The following is a 13,891-nucleotide window of genomic DNA, read 5'->3' as shown; positions in this document are numbered from 1 at the left end:
CGGGTGATTAAATAATAACAGTCCACACCCCGACACATTCACAGAAGATACGTTTAAACGGTGCGTTAAAGAAAAAACGACTCGAACTTAAAAGGAAAGTTGAGACAGGTAACAGGTGAGCAGCTCATCAGTAAAGTGCGGGACAGTTAAGAACTAGAAACAGCGGCTCTTCGGCAGCACACGGTCATCTGTCCACAGGTGTGTCGTGGCTTTCAAATTACCTTGTAGACTTTTCCAAACGCGCCGTCGCCCAGCTCGCCAACAATTTCCCATATGTCGTTGGGGTTGATGTCCCGGTGGACGTGCTCGTACTGCTTGACTTTCTTTTTGATGTCAATCGTGGGCAGACGGAATATTTTGCTGAATCTGGCGAGTGCCATTATTGTTCGCAATGCGTCAACTTCAAGTTAAAAAAAAAAAAAAAAAAAGAAAAACAGAAAAACAAATAAAATATATATGTATCAGAAATTAGCTCAGATCTCTGACCAGAGAGAACGAAGCGCGCAGGAGACGCGCGACCCGTCAAAAGCCTTAATCAAAGGTAGTCTTCACTCTCCGCGTCCTTGAGAAGAGAAAAGAGAAAAAAAAAGGAGAAGTGATCTGGTTCGAAAAACAACCAAAAGAAGTTATTCTACTCCGTCCATTTCAGCCGCGGCTCTGCGGGCTCTGGGGAGAACTCATGTCCTAATCCGGATCACAGGCTGCAGGACGCGCGGTGACCACCTGCCGCTGCGGAGGGACGATGGAGAAGCTGCTGCCTGCGCGACTTGTTGATTCAAACTGAGCGAAATAAGCCACACCTCGTTACTCAACCACGCTCTCACTGCCGCCGTGGGAATGTAGTCCCTGAGCCGGAGAGCGCCGCGGTCATCGCAGCTCTGACGAAGTGTAAGGGACTTCATTTCCGGGTTGGTGGTGGGCGTGTCCTCTGCGTCTGTCACGATTTAAACAGCTGGAAATGGCACCGACCTTAGTCACGTTAAATGTGATAACAAACATATACGTAACACGTTCTTTCTCCCGAAGAATTTGCTGATTTTGTTCATCTGAAAAACAGTAAGAGTAGCCAAAGTAACGTAGTTATTGATCATACGATTCACATGTGAATTTAAAGAATGTGAATTTAACTCTTTAAAAAGTAAAAAAAAATGTTGAATGATATAATACATGTTTTAAAGAGGAATAATGTATATATTTTCATTTCATCTCTCTATTTTATTAATCTTGTTCCTTATGACCAGTGGTTGAGCACGTCTGCATTATTTACATTTTTTTTTCAATAAAGTTAAAACAAAACAAAACAGACAAAAAAAAAAAAAACAGGTGGGCCATCAGTCTACATCCCGTTTTTAATATCTGATTGACTAATGTGTTTGTTCTAAGTTACAAAATAAAACAACATATATTATAGTCTATTCCGTGGTTTCTAATTGTGGTTTCTCTCCCACGGTCCAGGCGATGTCTAGCGACCTCTAGTGTTAACCTCCACTTGTGGAGAACACGGAAAACCACATGAATGAGATGAAGTCATACACACACGTTCCTGAAAAAACAAGGGCGCGCTTTTCCTTAAAGTAAACAAACACAGAAGTCTAATATTTTAGTTTCATTGTTTGACCTAGTTTTCTTTGTCTACTTTCATGTCCTGTGTGAAAACCCACTGTTTTTGAATCTTTTTTATGCAGAACAATAGAAACTTCTAAACGCCACGAAAAACATTTAATCTGTACTGTACACCGATCAGCCACAACATTAAAACCACTGACAGGAGAAGTAAATCACATGGAGCATCTTGTGACAATTCAGTGTTCTGCTGGGAAACTTTTGGACCTGGCATTCATTTGTGTGGATGTTACTTAGACATGTAGCACAAACCTAGACCAGACCAGACCAGACCAGACCAGACCAGGCCTGTTTGGTGCATGTACCGTATATATTTTTCACCCAAGTGAAATGAATATGTTCAGATTTTGAGACTTTGTTTTGCTTGAACAAACTGAGCCATTTGAAGACGTCGGCGTTTCCTGCAGAGCAAAGGAAACGGACATTTTATGTGGTGAATAAATAATGAAAATACATATTGATTGCTGCCCTATAAATGAACAGTTTACTGAAAGCGTAGTGCAGCCATTTTCCATCCTCTTAAATAAAGCATTAACTTACACAGCAAATTAAATGTAAAAATATAGTTATGAGGTTTATGGTTCAACCTCCTCACTTTAGTTCAACAGCTATTAAAGGTTCTCTGCTCTGCTGCAACCTATAAAATGCACAACTTCCGCTGATCTCAGCAAATACTGTACATCCAAGGTATGAAATGATCTGTCTGTGCTCAGGTTAAATCCATGCGGCCGTCCCCTGCTCAGAGGCACAACGCTTCTTTAACTCTGCATGAGTTCACAATATAAACGCTAAAAAACGAAAGAATGAGTAAGATCAGGTCTGAGAACGGAAATGAATGTTGTCACTGTGAATCCCAGGTCTCGATACGAGTCATTATGTGAGTCTCTTTATTTACTGTCTCATTTGCATAACTCATTTTCTCGTTGAATTCTGTGGAAGGATTAGCCAAACAATTAGTTTCAGAATGATCAGCTCTGGGGTGAAGTTGAGTTTCTCTCGCTCATCAGCTGAGCAGTGAGCGGTTTTTAAAAGCAGATCTGCTCGGGACTTTCTGGTTTCCCCTCGCTCCATGTTTCATGTTCGGTCTCCTAGGAGCCCAAACTTGAAACGAAGCTCACTCCGCATTGTTTAATGTTTTTGTAAAGAGTTTCATCAAGTGTTAATCCCCCGCTGGTAACAGAAGAGAGACAAGCAAGTCCACGCAAACCCACAGAGGTTTCCATGTCACTGTGCACCGATCAGCCATAACATTATGACCTGATGTTGTGTAGGTCTGTGGTGTCTGGAAACAGAGTCAGGTCTGAAAGTTTCCCGGCGGAACATTTAATTGTCAAACGCTATTATTTTTTTCCTGTTAGTGCTTTTGATGTTTGGGCAAATACATTAACCACCAATCTCCATCAACTCCATTTACTGCAAAAACGATTGGAAGACTGGCAACTTTTTCAAGTTGATAAGAGGCATCTGCCTCCTGTTCAGAAAACGTAACATACAAGTATGTAACATACATGTAAGTATGTAGTTTTAAGTGTGTGCAAAAAACAACTTCTCTGTAAACCTTCAGATAACTACTTACTTTAAGACACTTTGACTCATAACATGACAGGAGACGTTTTTCACACTCAGCTGTCTCAGTGTCCCGCTGTCCCCGTTTACTGGGATTGTTAAACATTAAACAGAGTCAATTAACTTGCACTGTAGATAATAATAGATATCTTTATTGTTTAGTGTAAAAGTGCAGTGAAATGCAGATGGAGCAAACCCATAATATACTCAGAAATACTCAGATAAACTTATGCATTTCTCAGTTTCAATTTACAAATTTAAAATCAATATGTGTTACCATATTGTGAGAAGACAATACTTTAATCCGGTGGTTCAAACTTTTAACACTAACACTAACATTTATTACTGATTTATTGATTTATTTTGGAGGGGATGTACATTATTAATTCCGCAATACATACGTGTAAATATTGGTCCTATTTTGTATTTTTCTTCCCATCTTCTGCTGTAGGAAATAAGATCAAGCATTTTAATCAAGTTTATTTTACAAAATGCACTTAGATGTTAGAGCTGTTGGTTATAAACCTCATTACAGGAATGATAAGAATAAAAAAGATCATTTATGATGTTACAAAATCAGCTTCATTGCTCTTCAATCTTGTGACTTGTCATGTTAAACAGCGTTGTCATTATTATCATGACACTGAGGTGGTCTCCTCTCTCCTCGGGCAGGGACTCGTGTCTTCAGTAATTCCAGCGTCCATCCTGATTCCGCTCCAGGGCGGCACAGTCGTGGCTCGTGAACGCCAGCTCCTTTGAAAATAGATGCCGAGTGAACATGTGTGAGCTCATCTGAGCCAAAAGTCCATTCAGCCCAAATCATTTTAAACCCTGTATATAAAGCACAGATCTAGTAGAAGGTCGTCCATGTGACCCGCTCACTGTGTATCCAGTCTGCCGTGGACCGGTCTGCACAGACAGTCCTAGATCCAGATGAGTCCGGGCTTTCTATTATCTTCGCCGTAAACCCTGTTTAATCCTGTGAAATCAGCCGCTGAGTGACCCATTACGCTGCAGTCATTCTGAATGCATCTCATCAGCAACTGTGTTTTTGTCCCACGCCAAGCTTCGGTCTGACTCACCTGATATGGATCAAACACTGATTAACCAGTCTTACTTTAAGCTGTTAGTACTTTCCCTTGCACATGTGCTCTGCACCTGAGTCAGGACGGTTCTTACTCATTTACACCGACCACGACATCAAAGACACAGACAGGAGAAGTAAATAAAACTGACTAAATAAAACTTCTCTTACCCCGTGGCATTTCTCCGACATGATGTAGAGGAGCTGTCCCATGGTGACGTCCAGCTTCCTCACGTCTCTGGTGTACGCACAGCGGCGCCGTCTCAGGCCTTCAATCAGAGACTTGTAGGTCCTCATTTTGTGCATCACGCAGGCGTTCTGTTCATGAGTAACAATTAGTGTCTCTGTGCAGGATTTACAGCGGCTGACAGCGGCAGCCGAAACACCACATGGGTTAGTGGAGAAAGTTGTGGGCTTACTCAAAACAGAGAGTAAGAGATAAACATCCATTAAAAATGCAGTTTTTTTTTCGTTTAGATAGCAGGAGACGATATCTACATTATCCTAAATATACTCACATGGACGTCAAGGTAGAGATCTGGAATGTCTGCCATGCAGTAACCCTGGATGAAAACAATGACATGATAATGTGGTGCAGCTCTTAGCAGGATAATATAACAGGTGCTCATTGCTTCTCTGATTTAATTAAACTAAATTAAGCATGCCTGTCTAAAAAAACAAAAACAGAAGAGTAGAAACCAGCTGACTTACAGTGTAAGGGTCCATCTTCAGATCCGCGGCCCACTGTGTGAGCTCCCGAGCCATGACCAGGACCTTGGTGTAGCACGTCGGCGGGTAGAACGGGTAGTTCAGCACCAGCGGCACCAGAGACGACACGAGCACCAGACGCTCAAAGATCCCCATGACTCCCAGACGCCTAATGCACCGACAGAGGCTTCCTATGTTTGTGTGACCAATGCACACATGCAGCCACGTATGCATGCGGATCGCAGATTGTAGTTTTTTTTTTTTTTTTTTTTTTTAACACACCCTTTGTTTACTCCAACGTGATTATGCAAGTGACAAAGCTGGATGATCCTCTGGGTTAAGATGAGACAGCTCTATTGTGACTGAGGGCAGTTCAGGAAGATACTCAGGAATGTTTGAATAAAAAAACGTGCTTTCAAACTGAAAACAAAGCAAGTTTATAAAAAGTTTATATAAAAGTGCCAATAAGAACTCACTGTGCAAATTTGACCATTTCAGAAATATACACTTTACCTTAAAAACCGTAAAAATTCACCATCTACAGTTGACCTCTTAGTATCAAGAATATTACATAAAAACCTGTGTCTATTCTTCATGATGATTTACAAAACATGTTTCTGTAGACTTAAGATCCTCTGTTAATATGGTACTTCAGCTGAATTAGATGCATGTTTTAATTCCGTCTAGTTGTTATATTCTTGTGCCCAGAAGGGACCAGAGAGTTCAAATGTTTTAACTTTAATGAGATAGGAGCTGATTAATAATACATACGTAATATTCTACTAGGATTTAGAAAACACAGCCAGTAGCATGACATTTCTTCGCTAAAAACGTTATTTTTTTTTTTTATCTATTAATAATAATAAAAACTACAAAAAGACTTATCAGGACTTAGTTTATCTTGTTTTATGAATCCCAGAGAAAATGTGTAACTGTTTCTTCACCTATACTCTACAGGAAAATGTACAAAATAAATGTCACATATTAAAAAAACAAAAAAACAAAGAAACTTGTGCTTTAAAAACACATGCCTTGGATATGTTTGCTATAATTAAGCATGTTATTTTGTATTGGGAAGAAGGACACTTTAGAGAGGAATCTTAACCATTTAAGTGAAGGAAATCCCATAAAACCAGGTTTATGTTATCATGTAATTTCATTTTCATCCACTAGATGGGGCGAATTTCACAGAATTCTAGTATCATCACCTTTTTCAGCTCCTTTTTTTTCCGTTTTTTTTTCTTTTTTTTAAAAAAAGAAGAAAGACATTCCCTTATTGATTTAAAATCTGAATTCACTATGACACATGCAGTGTGCTCCTGCGTGTTAAGGTGTTAAGTTGCTCAACTTTGTCTCTGTCCAGGTGTGGCACGACACCGTCATCACTCATCACATCTGAAACTCGACCGCTCTTCCTGATGCGGCCGAGGGCCCAGTAAGGGACTGGCCTGGTTTTGAGTGATGTTTGCCGTCTTTAGCAGCGTGAGAGTCAGAGGTCTGTCCCCTACCTCCTGATGAAGATGGATGACCCACACTGAATGTGTCTTGGAATGATGGAGAGGCTTAAAGAGGAAGAAAATGTGCCGTGCACACTGCAAGCATATCTTTCATCCACGAGTCCCAGAACACAGCCGGTCTCCTCCTGACCTTGCCGTGCTCAGTTGTCAAGGGACAGGGCGACTGTGTAGACCCTATAATGGATGAATGTGTTTTACTGTTGGTTGATAAAGGCTTCAGATGTAACCAGAGAACCATTGTTCTGTGGAATAAAGCATTTTGACAAAAGGAACCAAATTCCTTAGACAGCAAACTTGAAACGTTTGCTGTCTAAGGAACATCTTTATTGTGCTTCACGTTTAAGGAGAATCTCAGTTAAACCCTGATTCATCATTTTAAGCCAATGAAATGAAGCTCTCTGTGAAGGGCAGAGGATTAACCCGCAGGCATCAGTTTAATTTACTACCCTCTTGAGGCATTAAGGACAAAAATGTCCAGGTCCAAAAAACTGCTATAAAAAAAAATAACCGACTAATGTTTTGTTCTGCTTTTTTTCTGCATAAATCTATTAAACCACTACACAGACCTCCAAGAATTCAATCCTTTTCAGGGTCTGAACACTTTAAATGCCAGTTTGATTCCTTAAAGTCACCCTTGTGAAAAAAAACAACAACAACAAAAAAAAACATGAGTCATTTTCCAATAAACCGATGTTGGGTGGCTGGGACTTTTTTTTCCAAACCAGTCTCGGATATGACCAAGGTGATATAAAATAGTGACTCGATTGCATTATTAGTTTTTGTGTAGCAGAAACTAATTTAGATTTAAAATTTACTACCCCCTTGTGACGTTAGCGGACAAAAATGCCCCATTGACTCCCACTATAACTACATTTTTTAATCTCTCAACTATGACACAATACAATCATTCACTTTGCAATATTAGTCTCATTTATTAGAAAAATTGTCAAATTTGTCATTTTTAGTGTTCAGTACTTGTTCTGTTTGGAGCTGGGTTTTCTGGTCGTTTCCTTCCCATGACAACCAGCCACCAAGGTGAAGAGGCTCTTCTTTGTGGAAACGGGTCAGAATGAAAACATGTGGCCTGTAACTCCCAGAGAGAAGCAGGGAAATGAAACATCCTCAGAAGGAGAGTCTGATGTGGACTCTGTGGTGGATTCACATCATTCTGCTTCCTCTTCTTCCTCTTCTTCCTCTTTTCCACTTTTGAGTGGAGACGACACAACAGATCCAGGGAGTGACTTTGTTACAGAAATTGTTCCATGTGCACTAACAAAAATGTCTAATGATGCCTGAGGGCTACGTTCCTTGCTCAAAAGGACAGTAACAGTAACAGTAAGTAGTAATGTGTCAGTCAGTAATATCCCAGAGAAATTAGAGATTCTAAACGCTGTGAACATTTATGCTGCTTAACTTCATTTTATAGCAAGTGGGGAATCGTAGTGATCTGACCCAGTATTCATCATAAACTGCATATATGACCATTTAGCCATAAACTGAATCTTGGGGAAAAAGAATTTCCCTGGAGAACAATAACACTGCGTCTGTGTAGACTCACAATTGGACACTGGAGGGAGATGAGCGCTTGTTGTTCTCCATGCATAATTACTATTTCCATATAACTTTAAAGGCTATTAAAGGCAGCACACTCCGATGGTCTGTAAAGAGACTGACTTTCGCCGGGGGAGTCAGGTTGAACCAGCTTTCCCACCGCAAACTGCCTACCGTGCATTTAACTGCTTAGCGAGGTGGCAACCCCGTGTGGCCTGCAGAGGGCGCTGTTTTAACGCTGAAAATGACCTCTGACTCCATGGTGGTAAGTAGAATTGATTAAAAAAAAATAAAAAATGACTTTACTGCAGATATAAACGCAGTGGAATAAAACGGGGAAAAGTCATTGATGGTAATTTGATATATTTTAACCTGAAACTCTACTTCTACTGTGACTCTGCAGAAACTTTTGAACCGATTCCTCTCTCTGCATCATATCTAAAAGGTGAATTCTTTTTTGTTTGTTTGCCATTTTTATTTATGTAAGATAGTGAAAGCAGGCTAGAGGGAAACGCCAGCCCCGGCTACAGCGGATCAGCCGCGCAGCTTATGAAACGTGCCTCTCCAGACGCACGGTGGTGGCCAGCCCATCAACGCAGACTGCGATGTGGAGGTCAGTCTCTCATCAGTGCGACGCGCCGAGCAGTTTCCCCCTGAACCTCCCGCTCGGCTCCCCTGTCTCTTTTGTCCTCCAGAACCACTGCACGGGATTTCGCATTGCACTCCGTCGGCGCATCCTGCAAGTCACGTCTGCGAGGTTCCAATTTTTATTTTTTATTTTTTTTTTTAAATTTATTTATTTTCTCTGCTGGTGGCAAGTGTCCCAGTGCGTCGTCGTCCGGACACCGGACAAGTGATGCTTTGAGCTGCACTGTTGCGCCCCCCACCCCTCTCATCGCATCGCATCTCTGCAGCAAACCGGGCTGGAGATGGTGCCATGCTCAACTGACCGGCAGCGTCCAGAGGTAGGTGCCCGCATGCTGCTGCCCTGCACGGATGCGGGAGGGAGCACTTTCTATTCAGCCCATGTCCTCCCGTTCGATCAGATAAGGGGCTCCGAGCGCGGTGTCCTCTGCGGGGAGCTTCGGCACTGCGGCTTCCCTCACTAGTTTTTGAATATTTCATTCAACCCGAGAGGGATGTTCAGAATTCAGCTGTGACTTTATCATGCAGTGCTGAAATGACATTCATTAACGGATTTCCCGTAACTGTGTGAATCCTGCCAGGTTACCTGTTCAGCCCCAGTTCATTCACTCATTCATTTATTCATCAGATCGCCTGCCACTCACTTTAACAGGAAGCTACAGTACAGCTATGATTTTGTAGGATGTTCTTTTGCCATTTAAACAACTCAAACTTACTTTTTTTTTCGTGTGCACCTCGTCCTAATTGTTCATGGATGCCATATTCTAAGTGTAACAACATGCCTGCACTAAAACACAAACCCAAATGTACGCTAACTTCAGCTGCATCAGACAGTAGAGTCTTCTTTTCATTTTTTTTTCTAGCAGTGGAGCATAAACGTAGTAACTCATGAGATCTGCGGTCCTGGAGAGGGCAGCCTGAGGGATTCCATTTACAGTACATAACAGCATCAAACTATAAATCAAAAGCCTCCAATTTTGTGCTCATAATGGGAAAGTGGGATCCTGCCATTCGTCACAAACGCACCGCAGACAAGTGCTCCTGTGGGCTTTATGATTAAAAATATAAAAGTTGAATAATTGATAAACGACAGACGGGAGGGAGAAGCGGAGGAGGTGGGAAAACGCACCTGGTTATGTGGACCTGGCAAAGCCCATTTCAGCGTCAGCGCCACGGCCACTATTTCTTCCCTCAGAGCATCATTTTCCCTCCCTCCCTCCTCCTCTGTCTCCGTCATTCTGCTGATGGTGTCATGTTTTCCTGCCTCCCCTCACAGGTTAGACTCTCAGTCAACAGCGGGTCACAGCCACTAACACATCACCCTCCCTACTCCTGGCTGGCAGGAGTCTCCCGTTCACCTGCACTCATCTGAGCGGCAGTGAAGACAGACAGCAAACCGTGGCGCACCGTAGTGTGTGTGTGTGTGTGTTTAGTCCTTAACTCTGAGTGTGTGCAATGATGCGTGGCAGTGACAAAGTTAAGAGTTAAGAAGAAGAAGAAGAAGCATTCAAGACTCGTACGTGAGACTTTGAGTGTGTGTGTGTGTGTGTGTTTGTGGCTGATTGTTGACCGGGCTATGAGTGCGTCTCAGAGGCAGAGACGTCGGACGCTGAGTTGAGTTGAGCAGAAGAGGAAAAGACGAAGAGGAGCAGCAGCCATGGGGCTCGGACAGTCCAGCAAGGCTCCGGTCACTGATGACGCAGAAGAAGGTGAGCGTTAAAATGTTTTTTTTTTTTGTTTTTTTATGTGGACATTTGTTGGTTCAGATGCGTAGCAAGAGAAATTTTAAAAAATGACAGAAAATACAGAGGACGCGTGGGCCGTTGATTGCCCGTCTTTTCTGCAGCCTCGTCAGTGTGTTAAATGATTTATTCGGCAAACCCACTACTTACACTGATGTGGAGCTAATTACACCACCCGCCCTTTGCCAAGATACATATTATTAGAGTGAACAAAGTTGTTCTGTGAATCTCAAAGATAATCGTTCATTATGTTTCTGACGCAGAATCTTCATATCTTTGATGGCTGGTTCCGTCAGACATGCCTCACTGTTACATTAAACCTTTTTTTTTTGTAGACTTGTGAAAATCAAGGTCTTCTTCTACGAAAGATATTACTCAGATTGGTAAAGCTCTTGGTTTGAATGAGGCTCTCGGTTAAAATTAATTTTCCTTTTCTTTGTGTCCCACATAATACACTGTGAATTTATTGATCTGAGTCAGTCCCTGAAACAAATTCCAGTCCGGCTGCACCTTGATATAAGCCAGTGTTACATGAGTCAGTGATTTAGTCAGAAGTGACTGTTATATATTTTTTTTCTTACCATAGAGGTTTTTGTCTGTATCACAGAGAGATTTTTCTTTTTTCATAAAGTTGCTCACTAAGGCTGTAAAACGTCTTTTAACTTCTGTCTGCTGGGATGTGATTTTCACCATTGTGCAAGAAACCAAATTTCTTTCCTTCTTTCATGCCGACTGTTAGATTAGTGCATCGCTAATTAAAATCCACACACACGGCTTTTCTCCTTTTCACCGTAGGCAACCTCCGTCAAAGATGAAGTCATTACTCCCGGTTAACCTCGCTGCCTAGTCGTCTGGTGTGCCGCGCTGGAAATGTCACTCATAACGGCGCTCCTCTGAACTCCCGAGCTAATGCAATAGTGCGTCTTCTCCTCCGACTCCTCTCTCGCAAACGGCGTGGGCGCTTTCACAGAGGGCAGAGGGATGATAAACAAAGGGAACGTTCTGAATTAGAAAAAGCCCCGCGCACTGGAAAACAAAGTAATCCCCTCGCTGATGAAACCCACGTCACAGGCAGAGAGGGCTCTCCTCCTGAGGTCAGAGGGACCAAATGGGTGTTCCTTTACTCGTTATTGCTTGGTATTGCAGCGTGTGCCCTTACTGCTTTATATATATATATAAACACACTCTCGAGATATCTGGGAAACACAGGTCATGATGGGAAGAGGCGGAGGGATAATAGAGAGAAGGAGGACATAATTACAGATAGAGACTGAAAAACTAAGACACTTTAAACAAGAGCTGATAGCTTGCAGAAAAAAAAAACACACAGAAAAAGATTGTTGACATGGCAACGGTGGCTTCCAGTAGTAATGTGCACAGAATTATTAGAACTGTTATATTTTGATAAGTGTCACTCCGTGCTCCTTTGAGTAGCAATAAAGATGCAAATCGAGGTTTCACTTTACACTTCAGAGGTATCCAATGTCACGGGAAGGTGATAGTGGCCGCGCCGATGAAATTTCTATTTGTTTGTTACTTTTCCTGTGAACCATCGCACATGCTGACCGTAGTATCTGAGCAGTTAAGTTTTAAATACAAAATGTGTAATGTGAGCATTATATTTTTTTAATTTGTGACACATTTATGTAGATCACTGCTAATTTTGTCCTCAAGTTATCCAGGAGAACTATTTAATGAAAATAATCTTGTAATGAGACATTTTCAAACTAAAAGCTTTAGACTCTTGAATTAAATGCATACCCTGTTTTCTCTGCTGGTTTCAGCGCAGGGACAGATGCATATTTCATAGTTTATAGTGACTTCACATCAGCTGGTTTACACTGAGGTGCATGCGTGAAGGTGAACTCTGCCAAGACATGTTAATCTCTTCAGAGATCGCGGTGCGCACGTCACGCGTCCCTCGTGTGGCGCGTGCACGTTTGCGCACGTTGCGCAAGAGGAACACTCTGGTTAACCCTTCACGGGGCGAGGAACCACACAAGGGCACGTATCGGCACAACTTAAATTGCGTCCCCGTGTCTCTCGGTGAGGTTTAGAAGCATGTGGTTTTCAGTCAGACAAACTGAGAAGATCGAGGAAACATTCTCAGGCCAAATCACGCGGCAACTTCCAGGTCTGAGCGATGAAGCCCACGCGGACGTGTAAAAAACTGCAGTTCATCGAGTGGCCGCTTGAGGCTCCAAAAGGGAGCAAATCCCCATGGACCACCATGTTAAAAAGCCCAACTTTACAGCATTATTAAACATGTTTACAGCCTGGTACAAAAACGGTTTTGGTCTCAATAGTTTATTTCACTATTCATGACGACTGTACGGGGGTGATTTTTTTAACTAATTTGTTTATTTTTATTTTTTATAAGTTTAAAATTCTGCATAATTAAGGGCGTTCCCAGTTTGAGTGACAGGTGCGGATAGTTGGGTGGGCGTGTCCATATTGGGAGTATCTGTGTGTGGGCGGAGTAAAGCTCATCCAACATGACGATCGCTGGCTCCGCCCACTTTTGGCTTCGTTTTCGAGGTTCAAAATCCCATGAGTGATGTCACAGTGGGTTTGTCATAGTATATACAGTCAGTGATCCCTACTCCATTGCACTGGCCAAACAGATGCTATTTTCCTGGAGCCACAGTCTGATAAATACGGTCCAAGAGTAGAGCCATGCAGAGTTATCAATGCCTCGACCACCTCCAGACTCACTTGTGTTTTTGTTGAATTAATACTACGCTCTGCTCTACCTCCACCACTTATAAAGAAATGTTGGATTATACACAGCATTTATTTATCCCAGGGGACAGTTTCACATTATATAAACCACTGAAAATAACAGAAACCATCCTGGGGAAAAAAAAAGATGTGTATTTTAGTGCGTTAGTTCGACCCTTGTCCCCTCCATTAACATGGAGGGGGTGGAGCTTATGACATATACTGCAGGCAGCCACCAGGGGGAGCTATACTTGCTTTGACTTCACTTTTGAGGAGCTGTTCCATCCTCCATCTTTATATTGTCCATCAGTCATACAATGATAATGCATACATTCGCAGTGAACAAGCATAGTGGGATAAATACTCCTTCTTAAACAGTAATTGCATTTTTATATATTTATTCTAGTAAATTCAATGGAAAGACCAACAAACCGCTCAAACAGTCTCTGTAGCCAAAGCACATATTTACAGTTAGATACATACATGTTTAGAAATTGGTGCAATTGGTGGTATTTAAGCTGTCTGACAGAGCTGCAGTTAAATAAGGCTAATATAGGTTCAAAATACAAACTCTGCTTTGATTATAGGGTATTAACGTCCAAATCGGAGGAAGGGTCTTAATAATGGCAACCATTTTTATTTCTAGATCCCAAGTGATTGAACACTCAGAAATCCTAGCTTAAGGTTCTCTGGCTCCTAGCTAAGGACTGTTTGGCTGCATGATGCATATTTCA

General features: G+C 42.0%; 3 protein-coding genes across 3 annotated transcripts in view; 1 reads left to right on the top strand and 2 right to left on the bottom strand.

Moving 5' to 3' along the window:
• Window positions 1-856, bottom strand: part of stk10 (serine/threonine kinase 10) — a 44,409-nt gene extending 43,553 nt beyond the window's left edge. The window contains exon 1 of the mRNA XM_047607481.1: window positions 222-856. Coding sequence (XP_047463437.1) covers window positions 222-380 — 159 coding nt within the window. The 5' untranslated portion in view covers window positions 381-856. The remainder of the gene's footprint in view (window positions 1-221) is intronic.
• A 2,798-nt stretch (window positions 857-3,654) lies between these two features.
• On the bottom strand, window positions 3,655-5,214 carry zmp:0000001268 (CYTL1 domain-containing protein). The gene is made up of 4 exons (XM_047607467.1): window positions 4,985-5,214; window positions 4,792-4,836; window positions 4,445-4,591; window positions 3,655-3,942 (listed from the first exon to the last, which is right to left on the bottom strand). Exons 1-4 carry the CDS (start codon window positions 5,135-5,137, stop codon window positions 3,874-3,876), a joined length of 414 nt encoding a protein of 137 aa, XP_047463423.1. The 5' UTR covers window positions 5,138-5,214; the 3' UTR covers window positions 3,655-3,873.
• Window positions 5,215-8,545: 3,331 nt separating this feature from the next.
• stk32a (serine/threonine kinase 32A) overlaps window positions 8,546-13,891 on the top strand; it is a 65,967-nt gene continuing 60,621 nt past the window's right edge. The window contains exons 1-2 of the mRNA XM_047608050.1: window positions 8,546-9,014; window positions 9,971-10,403. Coding sequence (XP_047464006.1) covers window positions 10,352-10,403 — 52 coding nt within the window. The 5' untranslated portion in view covers window positions 8,546-9,014; window positions 9,971-10,351. The remainder of the gene's footprint in view (window positions 9,015-9,970; window positions 10,404-13,891) is intronic.

The sequence above is a fragment of the Mugil cephalus genome, chromosome 15 (genome assembly GCF_022458985.1).
Source record: "Mugil cephalus isolate CIBA_MC_2020 chromosome 15, CIBA_Mcephalus_1.1, whole genome shotgun sequence".
NCBI lineage: Eukaryota > Metazoa > Chordata > Actinopteri > Mugiliformes > Mugilidae > Mugil > Mugil cephalus.
This window is presented reverse-complemented; position numbering and strand designations above follow the sequence as displayed.